Source organism: Calliopsis andreniformis, chromosome 5 (assembly GCF_051401765.1).
Source record: "Calliopsis andreniformis isolate RMS-2024a chromosome 5, iyCalAndr_principal, whole genome shotgun sequence".
NCBI lineage: Eukaryota > Metazoa > Arthropoda > Insecta > Hymenoptera > Andrenidae > Calliopsis > Calliopsis andreniformis.
The window spans coordinates 17,280,801-17,306,980 of NC_135066.1; the positions used below are offsets into that span (position 1 = coordinate 17,280,801).

At 48.9% G+C, this 26,180-nt stretch overlaps 1 protein-coding gene across 2 annotated transcripts in view; it reads left to right on the forward strand.

Moving 5' to 3' along the window:
- The window catches only part of LOC143178935 (homeobox protein prospero), a 38,734-nt gene extending 14,745 nt beyond the window's left edge, over positions 1-23,989 (forward strand). For both annotated transcript variants that reach the window (XM_076377876.1, XM_076377877.1), the window contains exons 4-5: positions 21,923-22,067; positions 23,664-23,989. In XM_076377876.1, the coding sequence (XP_076233991.1) occupies positions 21,923-22,067; positions 23,664-23,843 (325 nt within the window). In that variant the 3' untranslated portion in view covers positions 23,844-23,989. The remainder of the gene's footprint in view (positions 1-21,922; positions 22,068-23,663) is intronic.
- The last annotated feature ends 2,191 nt before the right edge of the window (positions 23,990-26,180 follow it).

Consider the following 26,180-nt stretch of genomic DNA (forward strand, 5'->3'; position numbering starts at 1 on the left):
GACGAGAAAGGGGTAGAGGGACAGGAGGGTACAGTGGCTCCAGAACCCTCTGATACGAAGAAAGAAACTTTGGTCTTTGACTTTCGGGCCGCGGCCTTGCTGACGGCTATACCTGGCCTTCGAAGGGAAGGAACGAGGAAGAAGAAGACGCGGTCTCTTGAGCCGCCGCGAGGCCCTCGAATCCACAAAGAAGAACCCCGTCCTCGTGTTCGCCCCGTGTCTGCACACTGCCAGTTGTCCCTCAAGCAGCTGTATGCGTACGCCCAAGGAACCGTGGTTACTCGAAAGACATAAACGATCCTATATAGATCTCAAAGAATCTCGCGCCAGCTTCTTGATTAAAACCTGACCACGCAGCTAAATGAAGAGCAACTCGCGCGTTTCGATGCTACCAACAGTGGCCTCTCACCTGCAGGTACCTGCACTACCGACCTAACCCTCTGATAGACTTTTATTCCCTCTCGGAGTGCCTCGTTCCGGAGCTCCAGGAGTGCTGACAGAGTCCCATTGATCCTGTATCGGTAGCATTCACGTAATTATTGAATTCTTTTTAACGTGAGGCCAGTTTGCTTTTCCACCCACGCAGCGGTATGCACACTCCACGCACATGTTGCTTTCAGGAGGCTGGAATGCGAGCTCTCGCCAAACGGCACTCTTTCTCTGACTCCAGCGTATCAATTGTCGATATTGCACGTTGGATGGTGAATCGATAGCCAGCTTCTGCACCAACCCTCCTGCCCTCCCCCGATCACCGCTGCTCGCCTGTGTCCGTGGTCCGACGAGCATTTTCCAGGTTCGTGCGCGTCAGACGGTGGTATATCTTGGAGCGACTTGAAAGAGGCACGGTGGCGGTCGGTTGTTCGCTAGAAAGCGAATTTTTCGGAAGAAGGGTAATCCGGCTTACGGCGGTGCAGGCGGGATGAAGCACCCTGCATCGAGCCAGCTTACCCCGTGCGTGGTGGTTGTGCGCGTAAACGGCAGTCACTTAATTAAAAATTACTTAATTACGTTCTTGGCACTAATTAGTGGCGCTTGGCTCTCTCTCGCCCGTGCACCTCGACTGCCTAGGCGCACCGCCTCCTCTTTCACTCCTTTCTCTTCTGTCTCTCTCTCCTCTCTCTCTCCTTCTCTCTCTCTCTCTCTCTCTCTCGGCTCGCACCGCCCACACCACGGCCTCCTTCAACCTTCTCTCGCCCTCCTCGCCCGTTAGCTGCCTCCTCCATCTCCTCTTACACCCTCCTTCGCTTCTGCACTCCGTTCACAGCCAGCCGGCAGCGAAATCTCTGTCTTGGTTCGCATTCTTCTTCTCTCTTCCGCCGCAGCGGCAACCGAAGCCCCCTCCTCCCTTCTCTCCACCTCACGCCGCCGCCAACAATCCACCGCCGCCGTTGCCACCGCTCCCTCTTGCCCCTTTTCTTTCCCTGCTCGCCGGAAGTCGGGCTAGCAACGAGTTACCCGAAGCGCCGTAAACTTCCGGTTAACGTTATTCCTCTTTTTATTCAGTTTTCTTCCCGGTTTTCACGCAACGACGACGAGCCACCGCCCCTCCCTCTGCCTCGTCCCCGCTGTGGGATCCAACTTCCGCCGAGATTACCCTTTTGTCGACGAGCACACGACCCGCGGAGTCATCTTTGAGACTCTTCGTATTACCTCTGCTCGCGAGCCCTCCTCCCTTCTACGGCGCTGATAACGCGGAGCTGAAGCGTTTACCGTATCGAATCTCGGCTCTCAGTGGTGCAGTTCGCGTGGTTGCGAGCGTTCTTCAGTTGCGAGGTCATCCCCTTCGAGGGACCTGCGGCTAAGGTAGTGGTACCTTTTCTATACCGCGTGTTTGCTTCTTGGGGCAGAGTTGAATATCTTTTTGAAATTGATTAAATTGCCCTGTCGTGAACTCATTGCTGATGAAAGCATAAACGAAAGCAGTGCCCTAGAGTTGACTTAATCCTTATCAAAGGGTAGAGTCACTGAGAACTCAAATTTATTCAAGTTTAGAAAATTGAAGAAATCGAATTTGATCCTATTGGAGATATAGTATTAAGGTTTTTGAATCATCTCGTCTAGAAAAAGTAGTCTTATTCCTAGACCATTCTTCTTTCAAGAGGCAACAATATTTCTCGCCTTAGTAATCTCACAATTCTAAATTTTCTCTACCATTCACTATGCCTTGAGAGAAGTCTGAATGGTCCCCGTGGCGAAGATCCCTTATACGACACCTCCCTGTCGAACGATCACGAAGAATAGAAGTTCTGATCAGTCGGACGAGAGCGAACAAGCTTACCACCCTCGCGAAAATGTCAGTGCTGTAACATAAGGGGTTTACGCTGGCGTTGCATCAGGCAGGCAGGCAGGCAGGCAGGCAGCCAGTCAGGCAGCAGCAGCGCCGTTCCTTTTCGAATTTTTTGATAATGAACACAAGTAGGAGAAACACGAAGGGTATTGGCTGGGCGGGCAGACAATGCGGTGGCCGCAGGGTTATCGCGGGAGAAACAACGAAGGAGGCGGGGGTTGGCTGACAGGGTTTCGATGGGAGCGAGCCTCCGTTGCGCGGGGAGAGAAAAGGAGGAGGAGGAGGAGGGAGGGAGAAGCGGGCAGCGGAGGGTGATGCCAGGGGACTTTATAGGGGATGTAAGCATCGCCACTGCAAGGCTAATCCGCCACTATGAGCTGCTACTTGCAGCATGAGTACGGTACACTCCCTGCCAAAGACTCTGTTCCCTGCCACCCCTCCACCCGCTCACCGCCCCCTCGGGGAGTCTTCTTTCCGGTTCTTCCTGTTGGTCGAACGGAACGGTTCGTTGACCCTGGCAGGAGAGAAAGCACGGCAAAGGACGAAAGCAGATATTGCTTCTTCGTTGTTCTCCCCTGATGAGGGTGGTGCAATGGTCTCGCGACAATTAACACTCGGGGTTGATGGAACGCCGCAGCTGACTTAGGAGTGATTAGAAATGATTTGAAAGTAGACCGAAGTGAACTCGAAACTAGTCTGAAAATCTAAAGTGGGTTACAGTACATGGGGGAGGTTTCGTATCATTATAAATCTTAATGAATCTTATCAGAGACATAGCATAACAGTCTATCAGCCTAAAAAAATAATCTCCGAAGTCCACCCCATTCGTACCCCAAAAACAGTAGCCACAGAAGTATAAACCACTCCCACAACTTAAACAAACGCAGCTCGTCCAAAACCCTCTAAGACCCTCGCGTCATCTTCCCCGCAGCCAATCACGGAGCGCAAATCTAGCGACCGATCGGAAGCTCGCCAGGCTAATTGCAATCAATTCCCAGCATCCCTGTCCCCAGGACAAAAGTACGAAGAACAATTGATTAGATCTCCACGGAGCGCGGATATTGCACAGTGGCCTGATTACGCGAGGCCTTCGAGTCCCATCGTGCCGCGGGTATTTAATATCTCGAGAAAAATGCCGGTGACTGATCATAAAGAATTTCATTGTCCCAGGCACGTTGAACAGAGTCCGAGGGGCTCGTTATCCGCGCTGGCATTGTTCGCCGAATGCATTCCTGCCGGGCGCAAATTACTCCGAAACATCTCCGGGTGCCGCGGGTATCAGCTGCTCTCTAAGAAATATTGGAAATAGTTGGCCGATCCGCGAAGGAAACACTTGGCACGGTGCCTAGTTCCCTCTCGGCGGCTTTAGCGTCCGGATGCGCGCTACTTGCGATGCATTACTTAGCCGGCGAGTGCAAGCATCAAGGGGCGATGAGGAGGAGAGGCAGAGGGAGGGATAGAGGGGGGCCAGACCCAGAAAATTCATCGTCCAATGAATGCGCCGTCTCCAGCGTCGGCTCTCCTCCTCCCCCTTCCTTCGTTTTGGTTTTCCGACCTCTCTGTGTGCACACCGCCGATCGCCTTCGCCGCGAGTACAAAAGGGATGCTCCAGCCGCGGGGGGTGGTCGAGGGGGGTATTAAAATGCGATATTGACCGGTCGGTTCTCCGGAGTGACTAAATATTGATCGTTCTCCTTTGCGATCCCTTTTGTTTCATCTGCAACGGGAGAGGCCAACTGACACGAATATCTTCTTTGCCTGCCTTAAGACGAGAGACCGGGGCGGGTTATTACCGGGACGGGCTCGGTTTTCTCGCGACACTGATTCCACTCCTTGAACCCCTTTCCTCTACCCCAACCTGCCACTCGGTGGTTAAGTACACGCGGACTCGCCGAGCCTCTGGCTTTGTAATTGTTTTCCGTGGAGCAGGGAGGCGCGCATTTTTTCAGACGCACTGAGAAGAGCAGGTTCTGGGAGATGTAAGAACTGGGAGACCAGAGGCGGCTGGTTCGGCTAGGAGACATAGGCGTTTTAAGTAAATTAAGGGAGACCCTAGAGACATTGCGCTGGGTCAAGGAGGAGACTTGAAAGATTTGGGAGGGTGTAGTTAAGTATAAATATTTTTTTTAGTTTCTTGTCAGTGCGGAGTTTGTAGCTTGTATGTTGTCGTTTCACAGTGACTGAATTTTTGCCTTCTTTGGTCTCACTTAGAATTTTAGGGATATTTCTTTTAGAGGCAATTTTCGCAGACATCTCAAATTCACGATTTCAGACAACTCAGACAAAGTTTAAACAATTGGTCACGAAAGGACCCTTTAATCGAGCTCCTATTAGAATTACAATACCGAGAATAGAACCAAGGTTCCTCTTCCCCATCCTCCAGTCACACAGGATTCTTCATTCCAAACTCCCGTTACCTCCTCCCAAACTTCGCCACTCAAAACAATTATTTCAAACGCAGTCTGCATTCGTCAAGCCAAACGTCACTTCTCCCATAATTTCCCTCCCTCTTTCGCTTTTTCGACTGCACCGGGGCACAGCAGAATAGTCAAAGGACCTCTAAATGAATCCCATAATCGCGTCATGCATTCCATTATTCCGCGGTGCCTGGTGCGCGTGGTCCAGACGTCGAGCGTCATTTTTCATCCACGTCGTTCGTAAGGATTTCCGCGAAAAATCGTGCGCCTGGCCGAGCGCGTCCTCCGTCCCCCTCCCGCGCAGAATCTGTCGAGGGCGAGGAGCTCTGCAGGGAAAAACGCGAAATGATAATGTACCCCGTATCCCGGCCTAATCGGCTTTGTATCCGCCGTGATGGCTGGTGGACCTGGGGAGAGGCAGCGAGGGACGAGGAGGGGGAGGGATGACGCTGGGATCCTGGGGGCAGCTGGGAGACGCGAGTCTCCTACGGCCTCCATGGAGGATTTAATTTACATCCACCGGCGAAAAACGCGGAAAACAGTTTATCAAAAAAGTTACCGCGCAGGCTCCGACGACGGAGAAATGGAGGACAGAGGAGGCGAGGGAGCGAGAGAGCGGCTGAGGGCGGAGGGCGAGAGGAGGCGATGCCGGAGGAAAAGGGGGTGCGGGATAGAAAGAGGGTTCACGACGGCAGAAATGAAATTGTCCGTGCATGGATTACCGTCGACTTCGTTATACCCTCGAATTAGTCTCCCTCTCCCCTCCGCCCGTCGGCTTCCCTCTTTCTCTCGGCTCTACATGTCCATTCTTCTACGTCTCTGTCGGCCGGCGCATCGTTTATTCACCGCTCCTAAAACGGCGCTTAAGTATTTTTTAATAAAACCTCTTATCCCGTGCGAGCACTTATACCCTCTGTCATTTATCGCACCTCTCCGCGGCTCTCTCTACTGCTAGATTTCTCTTAATTGCTCGGCCGATAAACACCGTCGTTCAAGCTTCTTTCTTCGGGAGTGAGGCTGGGACTGAGGTGGTCTATGGGGAAATCGTGTAAGCGTTCTTGTGAAGGTGATCAGTGGCATCTATAGATTCTTTAGGCAGAATAGGAGTGGAGATACTTATTTTGGTCGTGTATCATTCTACTTGTTCTTTGTCACACGAGATATTGTGACATGTCTGGGGATTGAAGAGAGCTTCTCGTTTGAGGTAGCGATTTTTTTATCACTATCGAGGCTCGAAAGTATCGTCGGCCATTGTAGGTGGAATTCGAACGAATTATCGGTGAAGAGGAAAGGTTCGAGCGAGAAGAATGCTCGGACGTGATCCCCGACGCGTGAAACGCCTCTCACAGGGGCGGCTCGTCGAGCGTAACTTTAAATTTCCCGCTAATCCCTCCGGGAATCGGTTCGATGCCTCTTGTGACGTTTCGCGGCAAAGCATCGGGATTCGAAATCGGCGTGAACCGAGCGTAAAATTACTGTTTCGGCCAACATTTACCCCGACACTCGCGGGGGTAACGTTCGACTGGACACCGACTCTGAATTGATTTCATTTGAAATCCCATCCCCCCCTCTCGATGTCCCTCCTACCTTTTCTGTGTCCGTCGCTCGCCCTCATCCCTCCTCTCTCCCAGCGGATCGTTGTTCGCCACCCTCGATTTTCTGCTTTCTCTCTCTCTTCCCCTCTATCCCTCTCTCTTTCTCTCTTTCCTCTGCACCAACCTTTCTGTCTTCTCTCCTCTCTCGTTTGCCCTGCGTGTCCCATTCTCGCGCTTTCTCTCTGTTCCCCTCCTCCTCTCACCCGTTTGCTCTCCTACCCCTCGTTCAAATCTCGTTCGAGGTCCGCGACGCCTACGTACAAGCCGGGCGAAATGCGTTTCGATCCGCGCCATTTTCTATCGGTCCGCATATCTCCGCGTGTCCACCCCCGAAGCGGCGCAAAAGGGGACGGGGGAGGAAAAAAAGACGGCGGCGGAAGTAGACTCATTAGCCTGGGCAGCGCGACACATGGATGGAGAAAGTGATACCTGCAATCAATAACGGGCGTCGGTGCGCGCCCTTTCGAAATTTCTGCAATATCGCAGGACGATTGCGAAACGATGCGTGCGGGGCGTATTCGGCGATGCGACGCTGGCCTTCATCAGGCTTCTGTTTCGTCCTTTCGTGCAGCGGGATCCGAATACATGGTCCTGGATACCACGTGTGGCTTCATTCGAGGTGGGTCTCGGGATGATTGGGGGCTGAACAGGGAGAGAAAGTGGGGTTGTTGAGAAGTGGTTTAAAATTGAGGAAAAGAAATTAGTTCTTTAAACAGTACTGTCTCTGGTTAGTACTGCCACTAGGTAGCTTTGGAAGTCAGAATTAGTTTGTAAGAATAGAAGTAGGGAGTTTGGTATCAAATGTTAAATTAGAGACCCAGTTGAGTAGAGATGTATAATAATTTAAATAGGGCGTCAAATTAACTAGAAATCTGAATTAAGTAAGAATCTGAACCATGTAGAGATCCAAGTTTAAATGAGTGTGAAGCGCTCAAATATGAAGACAACTTACTTAAACAAACAAACGACACAGCCTAATGATGTAGTTTACTTCCATGACTATCAAAGCTAGGTCGAATGACCTCCCAGTACTAAACTTCTTACTGCAAAAATACGCATGCATAGATAATCTTCTAAACACCAGCTTCACCAGATACAAAGTCACCCATCACTGTGTACAGTCAATGAAATACGAACACACATGCATACCATGACTTACAAGCCAACGAAGATGCTATGGAAAAATTAGACGCCATCGGTCAGCGATATAACGCGAAACGTTACGGTTGGCGTTGCATCAAAAGAGCGTATTACAAGATAATTGAGCAACTCGGTTAGCTCAAAATTCAACGAGCCTCGTCGATAGACTCTGGTTGATCAATGAACCTTGAGCGAGCCAAAGAGATCAATGAACGCGAATGACTCGATGATGCCAAGTAGGAACAAAATAAACGGGGCCTCTTGTCAAGCTCGTACGAGAGGTTTAAATGAAAAGGCTAGTAGTTTTAAAAAAAGAGAGAGAGCGAGAGGGAGAAAGAAAAAGTAGAAAAAAAGAAGGAAGATTCATAGGATATCCAACAACGACCAGCCCCAACCCGATAATATCCGTTGTCCATTCAAAGATACGGGGAGAGGGTTGGTATCACTGATCCCGGCGCCACGTCATTCGATATTTTTGTCAGTAAAACGATATCAGGCAAATTGCATCTGTCCTTTACGCCGTGGCTCGGAGCCAGATCAAACGGTATTCGTCCCTGGATATTACTCTTCCCTCGGCAGCGTCTGCTCCCAGGCACCGCTTTCTCGTGCCTATCTGGGCGTCGATCGAGTACCTTTCGACGCTAGAAAGGACGCGCGAGATCGGGCGATAAATTTAGAGACGCTTCCTGATCGGATTTATCGAATGATTCACTTTGTTTCCGCTTTGAAAAGCGTCATCTACCACCAGCACTCTCATTTTACATTTGGACCGATTAGGATCGTCGTCTCTGTGGAATATACTTTCAACTACTTGCTATAACGAGGTAACAAGTAGTCTCACGTGAAAATATAGTAAAGTTCTTAAATAAAGAAGCAGCTTGAGTGACCAATTTGATGTGATTTAAAAAATAATGAGGTTCGAAATTAAACCGTGCTATAAGCATAGGCAAATCATCAGCGTGAAATAGAATTACGTCCTAAGTGTTCATTAGAGGCTTTCATGGGACTAATCCCATACGTAACATTTCACTTTAGGGTCCCACAGAATAGATTACATATTCATCATCCACAGCTCCATTTAACTGCCGACTTTGTAGTTTCTCTTCACTCTCAGTAGTGATTGACACATAACAAATATGAAACCTCTGATCATTAGATCTAACAATCAAAAACTGCTCCCTCAGTAACCTAATTTAATTCACGACTCGTTCTGTCATCAGCTGTACCTAGAAGCGACTATAAATTCGTTCCTAGAACCTCGACTAGCGCCTAATGTACTTTTAATTTGGCGCTCCTCCAGAGTAACTGGTTCAAACACGCGGCAGAGGCCGAGAACCCTGGGCAATGGCCGCAGGAACGGGACTCTTATTGGCGTCGTATGTAAATCGCCCATATGCCGAGTCGACTCTTAAGCACACTGCAAGCATGCGGGCAAACAAAGTACGCAAAGCACGACTATCTTACGACACGGCATACGGGCGACAAGTAGGACGGTGTTGTTAAAGGAGTAGCAACCTCTACTGTGTCTACGGAGAAAAATATCGAAGGCCATGCTTCTCGCTCGTGGAGGACTTGGTTGCGTAGAGGAATAGAATACCGAGAACATATCTCGTTCTACATGGAATCCTAAATAATTAACTTTAGATAAATAGATAAGTAAGTAGATTTGATGAAAACAGAGATAGACTTAAGTAAGACTTCAATTTGTAGTAATATTATTTCTAAGTGGGTTAGAAGATTTACCAGAGATTTGAAAACGAAAGTAATAACTTTGAATCGAATTTCCAGCGTATGTAAAATTTGTATAAAAATAGAATTGAGATGATGAAGCCTTTAGTAAAGTGTCCCAAACTTGTAAGTAGATTGAAGGTCTTTCAAGACCAGTTAACTCAGAAAGCATGAAATCCAATCTACCAACGTCGCGTCATGGGACGATTCTCATCCAGCGTTCTTTTCTCAGTTGAGACAAGGGTCCCCGTATACCTGGGTCCTATAGGGACGAGGATCGCTTAAGAGCCATGAACGTAAGCCGTCCGAATATTTACGGTAGCTTCATCCGAGGTCCCCGGTGGTCGACAGTTGTCTAGCAAATCCTATTTACTGTTACCCAACAGACTATGAGTACTAGAGACGCTGGGAGGGTGCCTATCGCCCCTAGCTAACCTACTGCCCTACTGCCATGAGTCTCACCCCTGAAAGAGACTCTCTCGTATCTCTCCTTTCTTCCTTCCACTAGCACGCTCTTCGTCTCCCTCGTGTTCTCTCTAGCCGCAATCGGCCTCTTGCTTTTTTTCCCTTGCCCCTACCCCCATACACGTCGCCATCTTTCATCGCACGCGTAACGGTCCTTCATAGATCGGATCACGCGATGGTCTCACGATACTCCGTGGGACGAGCAGCCGTGTTTTTCGAGGATTCTTGCATCAGGGAAATCGTCCCCTCTTTTCAAACGCACCCCTTCAATTTTGCTGGTCATCGGCCCACCATTGAATACAGGAACCGACAAATCGAAGGGTATCGACAGACACTTTTGAACACGTGCTGAATTATGAAATTTGTTAACTGTTAGTTGGACCCCAGAAAAACACTTGGGTAGCTATTGTTTATTCTCTACTTTGATGCAACTCATTTGCATGACGAAGGTTAGCGGTGGTATAAGGTGGAATCCTACAGAGATGTTTTCATTCTCGGAGCAGGAAGTATCATCGCCGGAAGGTTCCCTCGAAAAACGCGACCTAGACCCGCGTCACTATTCCGGCTTGCAGCTCTTTCAGGCTGCGCCCGTAATGTGGTTTAGCGTGGCATGACAGGAGGTACACTTGACGACAAAGAATTATTGATTTTTTCTGAGCGGGTTGAACGAGTTGCTGGGCGGTTGAGCGGTCCCGGTAGGGTATTCGACAAAGGATGTTTTCCGAGTCCCTAACCTAGGTAACCCTTCTCCTACGCTTCTCCCAACCGTGTGTACGTGTTTTCATGTGTTACCCGGACTCCGTAGGCGTACTTGCACCCGCGTCGACGTGCGTGCACGTGTGTACGTGTGTATGCGCCAGGGGTCCGTGCTGCTGTATCTTTCCCTGTCCCTCCTTCCGACTTTCCAGCCTGTCCTCTTCCCCTCTTTTTCGTCTCTCGCTGCCCGCACGCCGTGTGTACTCAGCCGATGCACCGAGGATTTAACTGCCTCATTGTCGTCCCAGCAGGCATCGGAGCTTCGGGACAGATGTGCAAAATTTAAGGTTAGAATACCAGAGAAATCGTCGCTGACGACGAGGTCCCGTCTCGCTCGTTTCAACCTCTTTCATGATCCTCGCGATGACGGTTGCCCCCTCGATCCTCTGAATGGGGAGCCGATGACGGACGAGTTTCCTCGAATCCAGTTGATAAATAGGCTTGCGGAGGTATTCGTCAGATGTGATGGTCACTTTGGGGTAGTAGGATGGTTCTGATTATAGGTCTGGGTGAAGAGACAACTGCGGTCTGCAGTGATACTTCTACTGTCAAATTCATTAGACAATTTAGGATCGAAGTAAGGTCTCGGTCCACTTAGAGTTCTAATACATAAGTTGAAAGAAATATAGAAAAGGACAGAAAATCACTCCTTATCATAACAGATCAGCAGACTCTGCCAAGTCCAAGACCCCATCACCAAGCGTCCTCATTTCTCCAAGAACCTCGCCACAGATCTCCCTTCTCTCTAGTTAACAATCATCATCCCGCTCCCAACATATCCCCATCGCGATCAGACAGTTGAACGAGTCCAGTCCAAAAGGTCAAAGACCCCCGGACTCGAAATCCCAGCAGAAAGGCAGCCGGTTGCACGGTCAAGTAAGACGCTCGAGAATGCATCGTAGCGGAACCCGTAGGTAATTGAACCATTAAAAATTCGCTCGATTCAGCGGGTCTCCCGTAATCAAAGAATACTTTTAAAAGCAAAGTGATCGGGCACTTTGGCCCCGCGTCTGACATCCCCTCCAGCGTTGTAGCAGGCTACTGACGGCCGCCGCGCCACCGCCGCCGCTGAAAGTGCATCCACGTTAGAGCCTCGGTCTTTTTGGCGCACCGTACACCCGAATAGTCTAGTCTAGCTTTCGCACCTTATGCACGCGAGGCTGCACATGCATAGTGCAACACGGCCGGTGCACCGGTTGGCGCGAGGCGGGACGGGGGAGGGCACGGCCGCCAGGGAAAATCGATCGAATAAAAAAATGCTTGGCCGATGTCGACGTGTGACGAGGACGCGAATCGCGGCCGATAGGCGGAGGTGGAGGAGGACGAGGACGACGGCGGGGGTTAAAGGAGGGGTGGAAGGCGGACGGGGGCTTAGTATGCTGGCAGAAGGAGGGATAGTCCGGGACCATTGAAGAGTGAAACCGCTCAAAGCAGCTGCCCCCACATCCCCCCTCCCTCTGTCTCTCTCTGTTGCACCAGCGACCAACCTTTCAACCTCCTCCTCGCCCCTGATCCTCGGCTCGCTTCGGCCTGTGCGCCCACCGACCCCAGAACCTCGACTCTCTCTTGCTCTTCGTAGCTTTGAAAACCACCCCTCTCCGCTCGGACGGATCGTGCAACCCTGCACTGGCCCCCTCTCGCCTTGTGCTCTCTCCTTCTCGATCGCCCTCTCCCTTAAGGGAGCCCAAAACCGCGCGGCAAGAGTTCTCCACGCGATGGAGAAAAAACCGGGTTATGCTTTGCCGATTGAGTCTGTGGATGTGACGCTTTTGGCCAGAGGTGGGTCATGGGTGGCAGGTTGAGTCATGGTAGGTGTGACAGATTTTGAGACAAGGAGAAATGAAGGAAGTTGAATGCAAGGAGTTTATAAATCCTAGTGCAAGTTGAGAGAAAGGGTTCTGTGATTAATGTTAGCGAGTTAGTTTAATCGGTGAGTCACTGTTAGTATTGCCTGTGGGAAATATAGATAAGAGTTTTCACTGGGAACGATAAAAATTCTCTTAATAATTAAGTCTGCAACTTCCAGGCATGAAAGTATCCAAAAGCTGTATAATCACAATCTTCGCTACTTGAACTTAAAAAGGTCAACCGATCCATTTCAAAAGGCACTTATCCCAGCAGCAAACTCAAGAAAGGACATTAATTCATAACTCGTCTTCAATCGCATCTCCCATTCCACTAGCTCGTATTCTTAGCTAGCTCAATCGCAACGAGAGGCATATTCTTGGTTAACTCCAAAAGAGATCGATCGATCGTGTTTACCCGTCAAGCTCGAGATCGTCTCGCTTTCAGGGGCCATTCTCCTCGGGCCAGAAAAGGGTCAACGAAATAAAAGAAGCATGCGCGCTTGCTATCGGTTACCAGGACGCGGATCGGGCAAAGTATGCAAATGCTTTTCGATTTCAATGAGCACCAGTCAGAGCGCGGACAAGTTCTTCTCTAATGCTCTTTGCATAATAAATTCCAAGTGATTTGCATCGGTCGAGCGTGCGGCGAAATTACTCGCCTATCTGTCTGCCGGCGATGCTACCGGGTAGAATGAAAACGAGTTAGCGAGGAGAAAAAGCCAGAGGATCAACGAGGGGCGAATAAGGGGGACGTGTGTCTAAGGCAGCCAGATGTAGAAGAAAAAAGGGAGAGAACGAGAAAGGGGGGAGAAGAGGGGAGTCGAAAAGCAAGGGGCACACGAAGAGTGTGCGCGCATTGTAAGATCGGCGCGTGCGGCACGCGGAGCCTTCGACTGGGCTAAGTCCCTGTCCCCTGTCGTGGAACCCCCGTGTGTCAGCTCGGGGCCCCCCCCTTTCCTCACCTCTCGCCCTTCTGCCTTTTCGTGCTACCGTTTCTCGAGTTCCCTCTTTTATGAAGGGCGAGGGCCCAGGAGCTCATTGTCGGGGGCACATCTGCTGCGCGATCGACCAACGATTGTCTCGCAAGCTTAGGAAACTTGCTCGTGGAAAAAAGGTAGCTTAGCGACGGGGAGACGTAGCACGCGGTCGAGATACGCGTGTGTCCCCTTTGTGGGGATGACTCGGGTGTCGGGGGACCTCGGACGAGTCCATGTCACTTCTGTGACTGGCTATCTGAAGGGTGATAATTTTTGAGTCGCCTTCCTTTGGCGAGAGGTTACGCTTATATTTCACATCACAATATAATTGTAAATTATTAAGTAGCTCTGTAAAGGTGTTTCATAGGAGAATGCTAATTTTAAATATTATTGAGTGAAGTATTTATTAGAAAACGAAAGAGAAGCTTCGGATAGAAATCGCTCCTTATACAGGGTGTTTAGTTTAATAGTTTACTGTAAATGGTGTTAGCATTGTAAGTGCTACCGACACTTATTACAGGGTTTTCAATTAAACAAATCTCGCTGTATTAGATACTTAGTTATTGCTTTAGAGATCCTCAGTGTAAAAATAGTTAAAACACTGGACTAGATAAATTCTATCTATACTAGTATTCTATAGTACCTATTTCTACGTAAGGACTAATAAAATTTTATTAACCACTACTCTCTATAAATCACTCGCACCATCGTAGGAATAAAAAGACAAATCAGCCGCCCCTAAGTTCCTGTAACACGAATTCTAGCGTGACTTCCCTGCAGCTGCATCTTCACTCCCCAACCAACCCTCGCATTATATATCCAATCCCTCCTGTTCCACGTAGAACACGAAAAATCGCAAAATCCCGTGTCTCGCATTCGCTCGCGAAAGGTGTGTGCAGGGTGTCGCAGCTGTCCTGGAAGTTCCTCAGGCCGCTGAAAGAAACTCCAATTACGTTCCCCAGCGGTAATTTAACCGCGCGACACAGAGCCCCGGGAAAATGATCTAATTCGCGTATCCGTTCGGTGGATGCCCCCGTAGGTGCCGCGGAAAAGTTGATCGTTCCACGGCTCGTCACCCTATCCAAAAGCCGCGACCGGATACATCGCCCTCGCCGTTGCCCCCTCCGTGGCACCCTTCAGCGAGCGCAACAACCGCTTCGACGGTCGCAATCAACAACGCGCACCCTCTGCGCTCGCCTCGGAACCTCCGCGCCCACGGAATGCATCCGTATACTTGGCTGAGTGGCCGTGACGGAACAGAATGAAGTAATCACTTGTTAACTTGTATTTTAATTACTTGATTTTCCGGTGGGCGTCGACAACGGCGACCAGCCGCGGCCCGGGGGAGAGGGCACGGGTAACCGCGACGCCGAGCGTCGTTTGCCGCTGGAAGTCTGAGTGTAGATGGCGTTAAAGTGTTAATTACTAATTAAGAAGGGTGCACAGGGTGCAGCATCAAGACCCTGCGCGACACCTTTTTGAACGCGCCCTCTGAATGGACGTTTACGCCCTGACGGGCAAACGCGTGTACTCACCCATCCATCCGCGCGCTCATGAGCCACGCAACCACCGACACGTTCGCGCGCACACACACAGAGGTCGATCTGTCCGGACGCGGGGCGGAACAGAGAGGACATGCGTCTGTGGACGCGTCTACTCGGCTGCACGCGCGCGAGACGCGAGACACGAAGCGATGCGACCAGACGAGATGCAACCAGACACACACAGACGGGGGCCAGCGTTAGCTTGCCCGCGCGCGCCTGTGCCACGGATGCTTAATGTTCTCTCGTTATATGCACTTTCACGCCTCGTGCCCGTTACCCGTGAGGATAAAGTAGAGCGTGGCACGACGTTCCTCTCGAATTCTTTGCGAGCTTCTTCTTCCGCACCCTCGCTGCGCGACCGCCGCGGTTTTTCCAGGCTGTGACGACATCGGCCGCCAACCAACGTGGCCTCACAAAGAGGCTACGCGTGAATTTATCTCTGCTGATGGCGGCTGAATGCGCCGGTAAGCGCCGCCGCGCGATGTCTCTCTGTTAATTGTGCTGAACGTGCCAGCCGTTCTGTAAATGGACCCGTTTCTGCCCGCTGATAATTACAAGGTGAAAGGAGCCTGCTGTGGTAATAAGGAATCGCCTGGCTACCCGTTGTCGAGCTTCCTTGTGCCACAAATTAAATGCTCCTTTTAACGCTCCTCGAGACCAGACTTTGCTTCTATTGCGCTTGATATCTGTGGATCAGGGATTTAGGGTCAGGCTGGGGATTGTTGCCTTGGAGGCTGTTCAGATTATTTTGCAATTATTGATATAATGGTGTAGGTCCGAGGTGAGGCTAAAGATTTTCGAAAACTTTTGAATAAAGTAGAACTTCAAATAAAGTAACTGGGGTATAGTAATTTGTGTTTTTCAGTCTGGAAGTATAAGTATAGTTGGTATTGAGATTTAGATAGCAAATAATATCCGTTTGAAATCGGCGTCGATTTTAAACCTTTGGTAACTTGGGCTTCTGAGGTTCAGTGAAAAATGGATTGATCGGATTTAAGTTTCATTCTTTGGTAGTGATAAGGTCTCTTGTTGAAGTACTTATTTGCATCTAGGTCTAGGTTTAGATATTTATAATATAGTAATCTTTGAGTATTAAGTTGAACTTTACTTATCAAAAAAGAATTGTAACCCAAGTTAAATTTCCTCTGAACCTAATTTCAACTTTTCTCAATCCTTCTTCTGCTCATCTATGAAAATTTTAATCTTACTCGAAAGCCACTTTCAAGAATTCATAATACCTGTGTACTATTCAGATCAATTATACCCAAACCTTAATTTTACATTATCTCAAATCTATAAAAGAACAGACTAATTCCAGACCCAAGTTCCGCCTCAAAAGCTTAAATCAATGAAACGCCAAGACCATCGCGCGCAACAGATGAGCTTCCCTCAGCCTAGCGTCACGTCCCAACCCAGCGAAATTACCGTTCGAAACGATCTCGTAAATCGATTGTAATTTCAAGGGATCGATGTTTCCCCTCGCAGAGATACATTTAAAGGATGCAAAAGTTCGTCGGCACTGGCACAGCTGTTTCTACGAAGGGAGGAGGGGGGAGTGAACAAAGGTTTCAAGGTGATCGACGCTGGGTCCGACACTTTGCGAATCTTGGCAGATTGTTGGCCGTTTCTTAAGCGTCTTCTCCCCTTCGAGGGAGTCGCTCGTGGGAAAGTTTCGGCAAGAAAGCCGAGGGGTTGAGACTTTAAGGGTCAGCGTCGGTCTTGGGGAGCTGAGGTGTTCAGCATTGTCGAAGGTCGACCGACTTGGCATAACCGTTAAAAGGGAGCCGGCTGGTTGGCTTAAGAAGCATGAGTCGTGGATCGTGGTGAATAGGGGCGGGCCGGGGGGAAAGCGTGTAAGGCGAGAAGACGCGAGTCGTCGTTATGGCAAGAGTCACTTTGCAGCCAGAAAACGCGCGCGCTTTTCCACGCCCCTGTTTTCAACCCCTTGTTTGCCGAGTCGCAATGCAAATGGCTTTCCTTTGAAACACGCGGAAACGTTTAATTTCTCGAAGGATAGAGGAGGTCCGGTGTTGCCTCGCTATAGATTCACGGTTACTTGCGGCGGGCTTATAGTAAGACATCTCTTAAGTCAGCTAATATTCTTGTACCTCGGTCTTATCTCCTCAAATATTTTGTTATGGACTATTTGACAATACGGTGAATCTGCGAAACGAGCTTATAACGAGGGGACAGTATGTCTTTCAATTATCTACATGGGCTGGTTGTACGTGGGGAAGACGCTTCGGTGAACGACAGGGCTGCACGAAGATCGTACCCCTTTTTTCCCCGAATCGGCCACACAGTGGGGAAGGAGTGGTGCAAAATTAAAAAAAAAAAAAAATACAGCCTAGCGTTCCCCCTTTTAATTGGTACTCTCGCCTATACGGCGTGCAACCGTTTACAAAAGCGACGCGTCGAAACAGCAACTCGCGGTGATAAAGATCACGCATGAAGGAGGCGTCACCTCGACAACCATCATTGCCATTAAACGCTTCAATACGCGGCACCTCTAAAGCTCGCATTGTTGCGTCGCCTGCGCCACAATGCTCGCTACCGTCGCGGAAAAGGAATTCACGAATTCGTCGCCTGACGATCCCTCGTTTCTTTTTGCTGAGATCCGCGAGCGCGAAAATTGGGGGATTCGGAGAACACTTTATACAGAGTAGCAATTTTATTCTTTCAATTTTCTGTAGAAAATTGAGAAGGCTTGTGAAATCACTTTCATTTACTACAAATTTCTGTTTCCAGAAACTTTTTATATAATTATTTTTTATCAGCATCAGATTGAAATTTTGTTTAGAAAACTAATTAACTAGATATCTGAACCTAGATTTCTTAAACAAATTTCTTCATCGCGTTTAAAGCCTACCATTCTAATTTAACATTGTAACACTTTAAAGTTAATATAATTCTATCACATTTTTCTATTATTTATTTTATTATGATTAATCCATTCAGTAGATGCTTTTACTTTTCGCCGTACATGAAAGGCAACTCAATGACGCGTGGGAGTCCATTAAATCGTAGTCTGAGAACGTGCCCCCTAGGTCGAACAAATTGCAGGAAATAAGGATACTTCTAAACCTTCCCTCTCCCGTTTCAAGAGAGAGAGAGCGTAGAATCTCTCGCGGAGCTAAGGATCGCGAATAACGCGAGGTAACGATTTCCGTTCGCGGCAAGGGCTAATTATTCTCTCCTCGAAGACACCCCGCATCTTCGTCGCCTTTCTAACCACCACCGCCCTCTTTGTCTGTCTTTTTTTTTCGGTGGCAAAGGCAGCTCATAATTAGATGCTAATAATCGGCACCCTCCAGGAGGATCACGCTCTTTTCCTCTCTGTCTCCGTTTCTCTCTCGACGTCGCCCCGTTGCAACGGGGCGCAAGAAAACCCAAGCCCCTGAAGAGCTTATTATTATCCTAATTATACAATACTATAATGAATGACTCCGTGGCTCACCCTCTAGCCCTTACTCACACTATCTTCCTCTCTGCTCCTCTCTCTCGATCTCTCTGTCTCTCTACACCAATCTCTCCCTCTCGCTCCTCCTTCTTTCTTCTCGCTCACGGTTGCTCTTCTCCTCTGCACTTGGTGGTCGAAGAGTGGCAATTCTAGCACTCGGGCTTTTTGTCAAACCGACTACGGAACTAGCGCCGTCTCCCTCGCGCCCTTACACCCTATTATGCGACCAGCCTCGTCTCTCGTCCCGTTTTCTCTCTGTCTCCTCTGGTGTCTGTTTTAATTAGGCACTTCGCGGATATATATACGTATCTACCATGCGGTATTACGGGTAGGTACATAAGCCAGACCCAAGCCGAGCCGAGCCCAGACCTAGCCCAGTCTCTGCCAACCATATTCCGCCTATACTCGGCGATCCGACGAGCTTGAATGCGGTTGATGGGTGGTTGAGTAAGGATTATAGACGCAGGTGACACATACACGTTGCCTCCGAGAGCCTGAAGTCGGGGGTGGCTCGGCCCTGATGGGTGGGTGCCTGGTGACGGTTCAAGGAGACGGTTCGAATAGAGAGACGAAAAGAGAGAGACGAGCACGTGGGCGCGAGAGCGAAAGGGAGGAGGGCTACGGCAGGAAGCGAGAAAGTGAAAACGCGAGAGCACGCAATCCGCCGAGAGACGGAGGGAGTGAGAAAGGGCGAGGGACCACATGGGATTCTGCAGAGGCACGCTCCTCTTTCAATTCTCCTCTCTCGTGTGCACAACCTTCTCTGACTGACTGCCGATAAGAGCACGCGAAATTGTCTTAATTGGCGAGAGAGCCAATCTGGAGTGATCGAATGAGAAGAGCCTCTCGCGTCTCTGCCACCTGACTCCTCCTCTCGCTCCTTTCTTCTGCACGCTACCTATAGCTCGCGACGTGACGCACGAAGGATCCCATTGTTTTCTTTCGCTGGCTCGAGTGCGTTCGATCCACGAGTGCCGGAACGACGGTGATCTTGTCCCCGCGACTATCGATACCCCAGGTCTTCTTCGTTATCTCGGCTCACGAGCATTCCTCGAAAATTAATGTTGGGTACGCTTGCGTTTCGATCTGGCAAAATCTCAGCACAATGTCTACTGCCTCATGCGTTATCAAGAATGAAGAATAGCGAGGTCTCGCGTGAATGCACCTTTTAAAACCAACACTGGGGAGCGTTCCCTTAGGTATTCGATCTAAATCTCTAATTAACCTAACATTTCACTATCGCGGAATCCATCTCCTCTACTGAGGAACTAAGGTCCTCATAAGGCAGTTCTGTAAATTCAATTGCAGCAACTATCACTGCCCAAGAAATGCTCAGCTTAGAAAACCCGAGTACCCAAGGACCCCAAAAACTGATCAAAGACGCTGTACTAAATATACAAGAATCTTAACGCAATATTCGATATTACACGGTGCAGCAAGTTCGATTCGGACAGGGATATGGAAAACGCTGGTCGATTTTCTGTTAGACGGGGTAGAGGACGCCAGGCGGAAGCAATCTTAAAAATTGCTCCCAACGGCACCGAGCGAAGACCAAGCAAGAGTCGAAGGTTGAACCGGTTGGCTCACATTGTCGAGCATTCAGGGACCTCGAGTTATACAAGCCGCGGCGGCACTACCGACTCGTTGGCTTCCCGCTGAACCGTACTTCTTTGCATCCCCTCGGGAACCAAAGTGCAAGATCAACCTGACTGCCATTCTCGCTGCCATTCTGGCCTGCTACTCTAGGATACTTCCACCGCTGGGGCGGCTGACTTCTGTGTGCGTTTAAGGGTGAGGAGGACAGGGACCCCTACCACCGGAAAGAAAGATCGAGAGAAGAATGGAAAAATATCCGGGCAAGTAGCGAGCTCCGTTCACCCGTTCTCCGTGCACTCAAGTCATTCGCGCGTTTGCTTCGCTCGACTTGCTCGTTCCGCGACACAGAAGAATACGACGGTTCTTCCTTTTCTTCCGGGAGACTCCGAGCGTTTCCTCTTCGACGGCCATAAAAAATGATGGCCTGGAGGAAACTGCTTTGGACTAGTCCAGTGGCTCTAGATTTTGGCTTGAGGGTAATACTGCAATCTTAGGAATTGCGATTTCAAACGAGTAGAAGTTTGGTAAAAAAGGAATAGAGAAATTGTTAATATAACCCATTGCAATACTTTGACGATTCTGACTTGTGCACGTTTCATAGTGTCTTCGCTGCCAATTGCGCGATAACGCAAGACGAGAATTCTCTGCAAGTAACCGATCACGCACCATCGCGTGAGGAATCTATGTACGTTCAATGGGAGCTCTGTTAGTGGCAGTTTAAGGTAGACACACGTTTCAGATCGGCAGCAAACATGATAACATTACGAAAGAAAATTGTACAGGAAGGGGCTAAAAGTGTCATAACGCAATAATTGGGATTGATCAGGCCTCCTCAGTTTACTTCCAAAACTACCCCTCAATGGCAGCATACTTGATACTTCTCAATACTGCTCCTTAATTAGAAGCAAACATCCAACAACTGAGGAACCCGAATTTTTCTCCAACCTGCAAACTACCCCGACCTTCAACACCTTTAGAACATCTCACGAAAGTCATTCCTCTACCTCGCGAAAGATCTAACGACGAAGAACAAAACACGATGCAACAGAAGTAAAATGAAACGCAGTGCAAAGCTTAGTTCCCTCTATTCTCAGAACGTAACAGGAGCGCTGCATAGGCCCGATGTTTCAATTGAAATGAAATAATTAATTTCTTAATCAGTGGAAGTTGCATTGAGGCCAGCCGCGCGCAAAGACGCGAGGCCACAAAGGGCAACGCGTGTCGCTGAAAGTATTCGTTTGTCTGACGGCACGACAGGCGTTTCTTTCTCCGGTTTTTCGGTGAGATCCACCGAAGCGGAGCCGCCCCTACGCGGCTGAGTCGCGGCCCTCCGCGAGGCAAGTCACGGGTCACTATTACTATACAAATTACCCGCCAATTAGTGACTGGTGGCTGTTTGAACTGCGTTAATTAATGAACGTAAACGGGAAAGTTCACGGCGGCGGCACGATTTTTTCCTTTGCCGAGCAAGGAAAGAAGAGAAAGCGTATAGCGCGCGCGAGATCTCTACCAACAGCGGTGGCGCGCGGGCGCGCTCACGCGCCCTCTCTTGTGTCTCTGTGGAGGTCGGTGGGCTGCCTCGACGAGGGTGTCGAGATCTTCTTGGACGATACACTGTAACACGTTCTTAATAGTCTCTTTGAATCGCGTCGCTTGCCAGCCGACGAGGAGTTGTACACACCTCTTCGCGGCTCTCTCCCCTTCTTCCTTCTTCGCCTTCTCACGCTTGCGTCAGACCACTTTTAGTATCGACCCCCTTAATTAATTATCGGTACCGCGTTAGCATTCTATGCTGCGCGACGGTTAACTTTCAGCACGACGTCGCAACGATCACGAAGGAAAAATTATCTTTGCATTCCCTGCGCGGTGGGATGCGAATTAACCGGAAATCGAGGGTGTTCGAGTCGTGAGTTCGATTGGAAATGTAGAAATCTTTAGCTGAAAATTTGAAGTACCAGAGGAATGATAATTAAACATGGAATTTTAGGAATTTGAATTTGGAAGAGATTTGAAAATGTGTAGTGCGTTTGGTATTAAAATTTTAGGGTAGTATGCTAGTTAATTGATTATTTAAGTTTTTACTTACTTATATCTGTTTTTTATTTTTCAGGGAGTTCTATTACATCCAAATGGAGAAATACGCGAGGCAAGCGGTTTCAGAGAATGTGAAGAACGTTGATGATCTTAGGGTCGGGGGTGACTCGGAAATTTATCGAGTACTCAACCTTCACTACAACCGAAATAACCACATTGAGGTAAGGAAATTTCAGTATCTACTTAAACACTTCTCTAACTCTTCTCGCACTCTGAACTCAATTTTCGACACAGAAAAGTACCTACATTTTCTCTATATAGGTCTAAGAATTAAGGATTAAATAACTGGCATATAAAATCAATAATCACTTCCTATATCTATTCCATCTATCGCTCTTTAAAAAATCCCCTAAAACTTCAATTCCACTAATAAAATATACACAGAAATCTGAAGACTCGAGCAAACACAATCTAAAAAATTTGTGTTTTTAACCTGTCACGATCTCAAATACATCGACTCGATATAACGAAGACCACTTACACCCCTTCGAGCACGAAACCATTTCAAGCGCCGCGAGTTGCGGAACAGAATTCCGTTTACGCGTCGCTGGCCGTCAAAAAATCTCGCATTTCCTCCGCGAATCGTTTCGTACGTCACTCTTCCATTGTAGGTCGCAATTTACTTTCGCCAGTGGTAACGACTGGCCGATTGTATTTTCGCGGCGGTCGCGTGACGGCGCGTACGTGCACATGCTAAAGCAGCTATTTAATAATTATTTAACGAGTCTCCGGTGGAAACTCGAGGCTCCATTCTTCCTTCGCTCTGTTACAATCGCGGGCCCGCTTGTCGCGTAATTAATTACTCGTGTTCGTTAATAACCCAAACGTACTAATTATAAGTGGGAAACTCTTAGAGTGCTCGCGCAACGCGTCGCTCGTTAAGCGATACGTAACATCGCTTTAATTCTTCGGATCCGCGGGGCCTCCTTCGCCCGGCCGGTAATGAACGCGGAGAAATTATCTTTCTCGTTCGCGCGACGCGGATATTTTCCTCCCGCGTTCGGGATTCCTCCGCTCGTCGGCAAACTCGTCGATTGACTCTTTTGACGCTCCTCTCCGCGTGAAACGCGAGTTTACTACGCTGCTGAGCTTCCCGTCTTTGTTTCTCCTTTCCCCTTACACATGGAATAGTAAAATTGAGAAATAACAGTATGTAATGTTCTTCCGATCGAGAACAATTTTTATTTATTTAGGAAATCAAGTTTTGAGGAAACATTCGACCGAGATTGGAATCACTTGATAATTCAATTTATATTTAAGTTAATTTATAGGGGAAGAGTACTGTACGATATTTTTAGGTTCAAGTTGGTAGAGTTAATGAGGAATAGGAATTACAAATATTTATAGTACAATGAAAAAGTCTTTAGATTTTTTTAATTCGCGGTAGTTATCGTGGGGCGCTTGAAACGTAATAAGTAGAAGTGGTCAGTGGCTAGTCAGGCATGTTTCAATAGACTTTTGAATATTTCATTGGCTTATTCAGTATCCTATTCTATCGAATTTTTATTATTAAATTCTTATGTCTTTGAAATTTCAATTTTGAGAATGTTGTATAGTCTTTGAAAATTCCTTTAGAATATATCTCAGATTCACATGTAGAAATATTTCAAATATCCTTCACTGGTATATCCTTACTTTGATCTACTATCACTAATAACAGTAAATACATTCTTTAAAAGAACTTCTCCATTTGTGAGTCAAGTCCAAGGTACCCCCAGATTCGAAGTTAAGTCTAACGAAGTCAATGATGATTTCAGGTACCGAGTAACTTCAGGTACGTCGTGGAACAGACGCTAAAAGAGTTCTTCAAGGCGATTCAGGGCGGCAAGGACACCGAGCAAAGCTGGAAGAAGTCCATCTACAAGGTGATCTCGAGGCTGGACGACCCGGTGCCGGAGTACTTCAAGACCCCGAACTTCCTGGAGCAGCTCGAATGAATTAGGAGGTCGCGTGGCTCTTGCTCTTCGTGGTGCGCGGGCTCACCAGCGCTCGTCGGCTCCCGTTAAAAACCCATGGAAAACGGAAGGAAAGGAAAGCGACAAGTGTGAACCTTGGACGAAGATGATGGGAAGACAGAAGAGGAACGGCCCAAGCGAGGAAGGATCGCATCCGCCAGGAGGTACACGTCCTTCGCGTAAAGCGCGTTCAGGTATCCTTAAAAAAGCTAACATATCGCAGAACGAGCGTGAGAGGTAGACGCGAGCGAGAAATAGGGAAAAACGATAAAACGAGGTTAGGGACATAGGAAGGCGATCACGCGCGTTTCGGGCGCGTGGCGCGTTTGTCAAGGAACCGAGCGAGGAACGCGACACGCACGGAGGCATCGATCATCAGCAGGGACGATGAGGAGTGCCGACGAAGGATCAGGCTGTGACCTAATCACGTGACGAACGCGTCGTCGCGCGGGACGGGTGGATGAACCGATGTTTCTCTTACGCTTCGTGCCTTCTAATTCCTCACCGAGGGCCCCTCGGCCCTCGGTACCTCCACAGTTACTTCCGGCGAGGCCACGAACCGTCCACCCCGTTCTCGCCGCGACGACTCGGACACCGAACACTATCGAAACCGACGGTCTTGGGAGGCAGCGAAACAAAAAAACGAAAAGAACGAAAGTGAGAGCGAGAAATAAAGAGTGACAGAATCAGAAAGAAGAAAGCAGGACGGAAGCGTGGTCAACGAACGGCAAGGATTACAACAGCGACATCAAACACACGGATACCAACAGCTTCGAGCGTCGAGTAATCGTTTCAATTTGTTGCGTACTGTTCACGATTCAACGCCTAATTTGTAAGAACGCGCACGGTGTCGTAATTCAGGGGGAGGGAGTTTGAACGAAAGGAACCGCGACGACGAGCGACGGCACAGGCTTTTCTCCCGTTCGAGCGAAGAGAAACGAGGTGTACGGCTGCCCGTTTTTGTCCATATTTTAGAGGAGCCAATTGATGCACTATTATTGTCTGACGGTGGAGCGAGAGATCCGCTGGACGGATCCTCCGCAGCTTCCGGCTGAGAGGCAGAAGAGGAACCCTTCTCGGTGGATCTTCGGGAACGACTCGAAACGGACGCGTTCGTCCTCCGTTTCGAGCCGTTTTAGGCCGCTTAGGATGACAACGATGGCCAGTTTTCGCACGGCATTCGTCACGCCGTGTGCCTCGTGCTCTTTCTCTTGTGTCGTTCGACCGCGCCGCCGTCGATCGTCGTCTCGGCGACTATCTTCTCTTTTTTCCAGCAGGGTTCCCTGTGGTTCACTCGAATCGATGGGAACGTGACAGATCCACGCGTCACGATACTTCCTCCCCTGCGCAGCGGATGCGAGCATCGTTCGATGGATAACGTCCGGTCGTACACGGGGCGACCCGTGGCCGACCAACCAGGATCTCGATCCTTTCTTCTTAAGTTGTACATATAGAATTGTTTGAGACGACCGCACCGTGCAATGGCGGGTTCGAGATCGAGACGTGAGAACAACGCTTGGCTCGGTTGAACGTTAATGGCGGACGCCGCCAACTCGGAGGAGCGCCTGTCAAGGGAGGCCTTGGCGCGGCCGCGACGGAGCCGAGCGTTCGCGTCCTGTTTCCGTGACAACGATGACTCCTGATCGTTATTATTTTTTTCTTGGCTTCTGGATGCCGTACAACGTCGACGGGAAAAATGAAACGGATGAATAGACGAAACGGAGGAATGTGGAACGGAGCAGTAAGACCGCGTTACATTGAACGAACGGGACAGTGCACGGATCGTATTACGCGTGTAACAATTACGTAGAGATGTTTTTTAAATTGATGGTTAATTGATATATTATAAACGAGGTTAGGCTAGTCGCAGTGGCAGGAGTACGAGTAGCAGGGACGACAAAAGGGAAGGGCGAACGATAGTTTAGGACTGGTCCAGGGCCGGGCTGATTTTAAGCGTTATTGATAATAGGGAAACTCGGGGGATGATAGATGCGAAACGTTGAGAGGAGAAAATGTAGAAGAAAGAAAATTAATTGAGCAAGCCGGTGTGTAACTATATAACAAAAGTAGATTTTATTTAAAAAAGATGAAAAACGTATATGTATATATATAATTGCATCAAATTATATGTATATATATTAGACTTAACGAGACGAAAGACGGATGTTGGCGCGATTTGAATCGCGTTAAAGGATGCGCGACAGAAGGATAAACGACCCTATACCTCCCTTATCCCTCTTCTATCCGACACCTATTATACGACCACACTACACACATTCCTACAGACGATACACGAGCGTACACACACACGTACACACG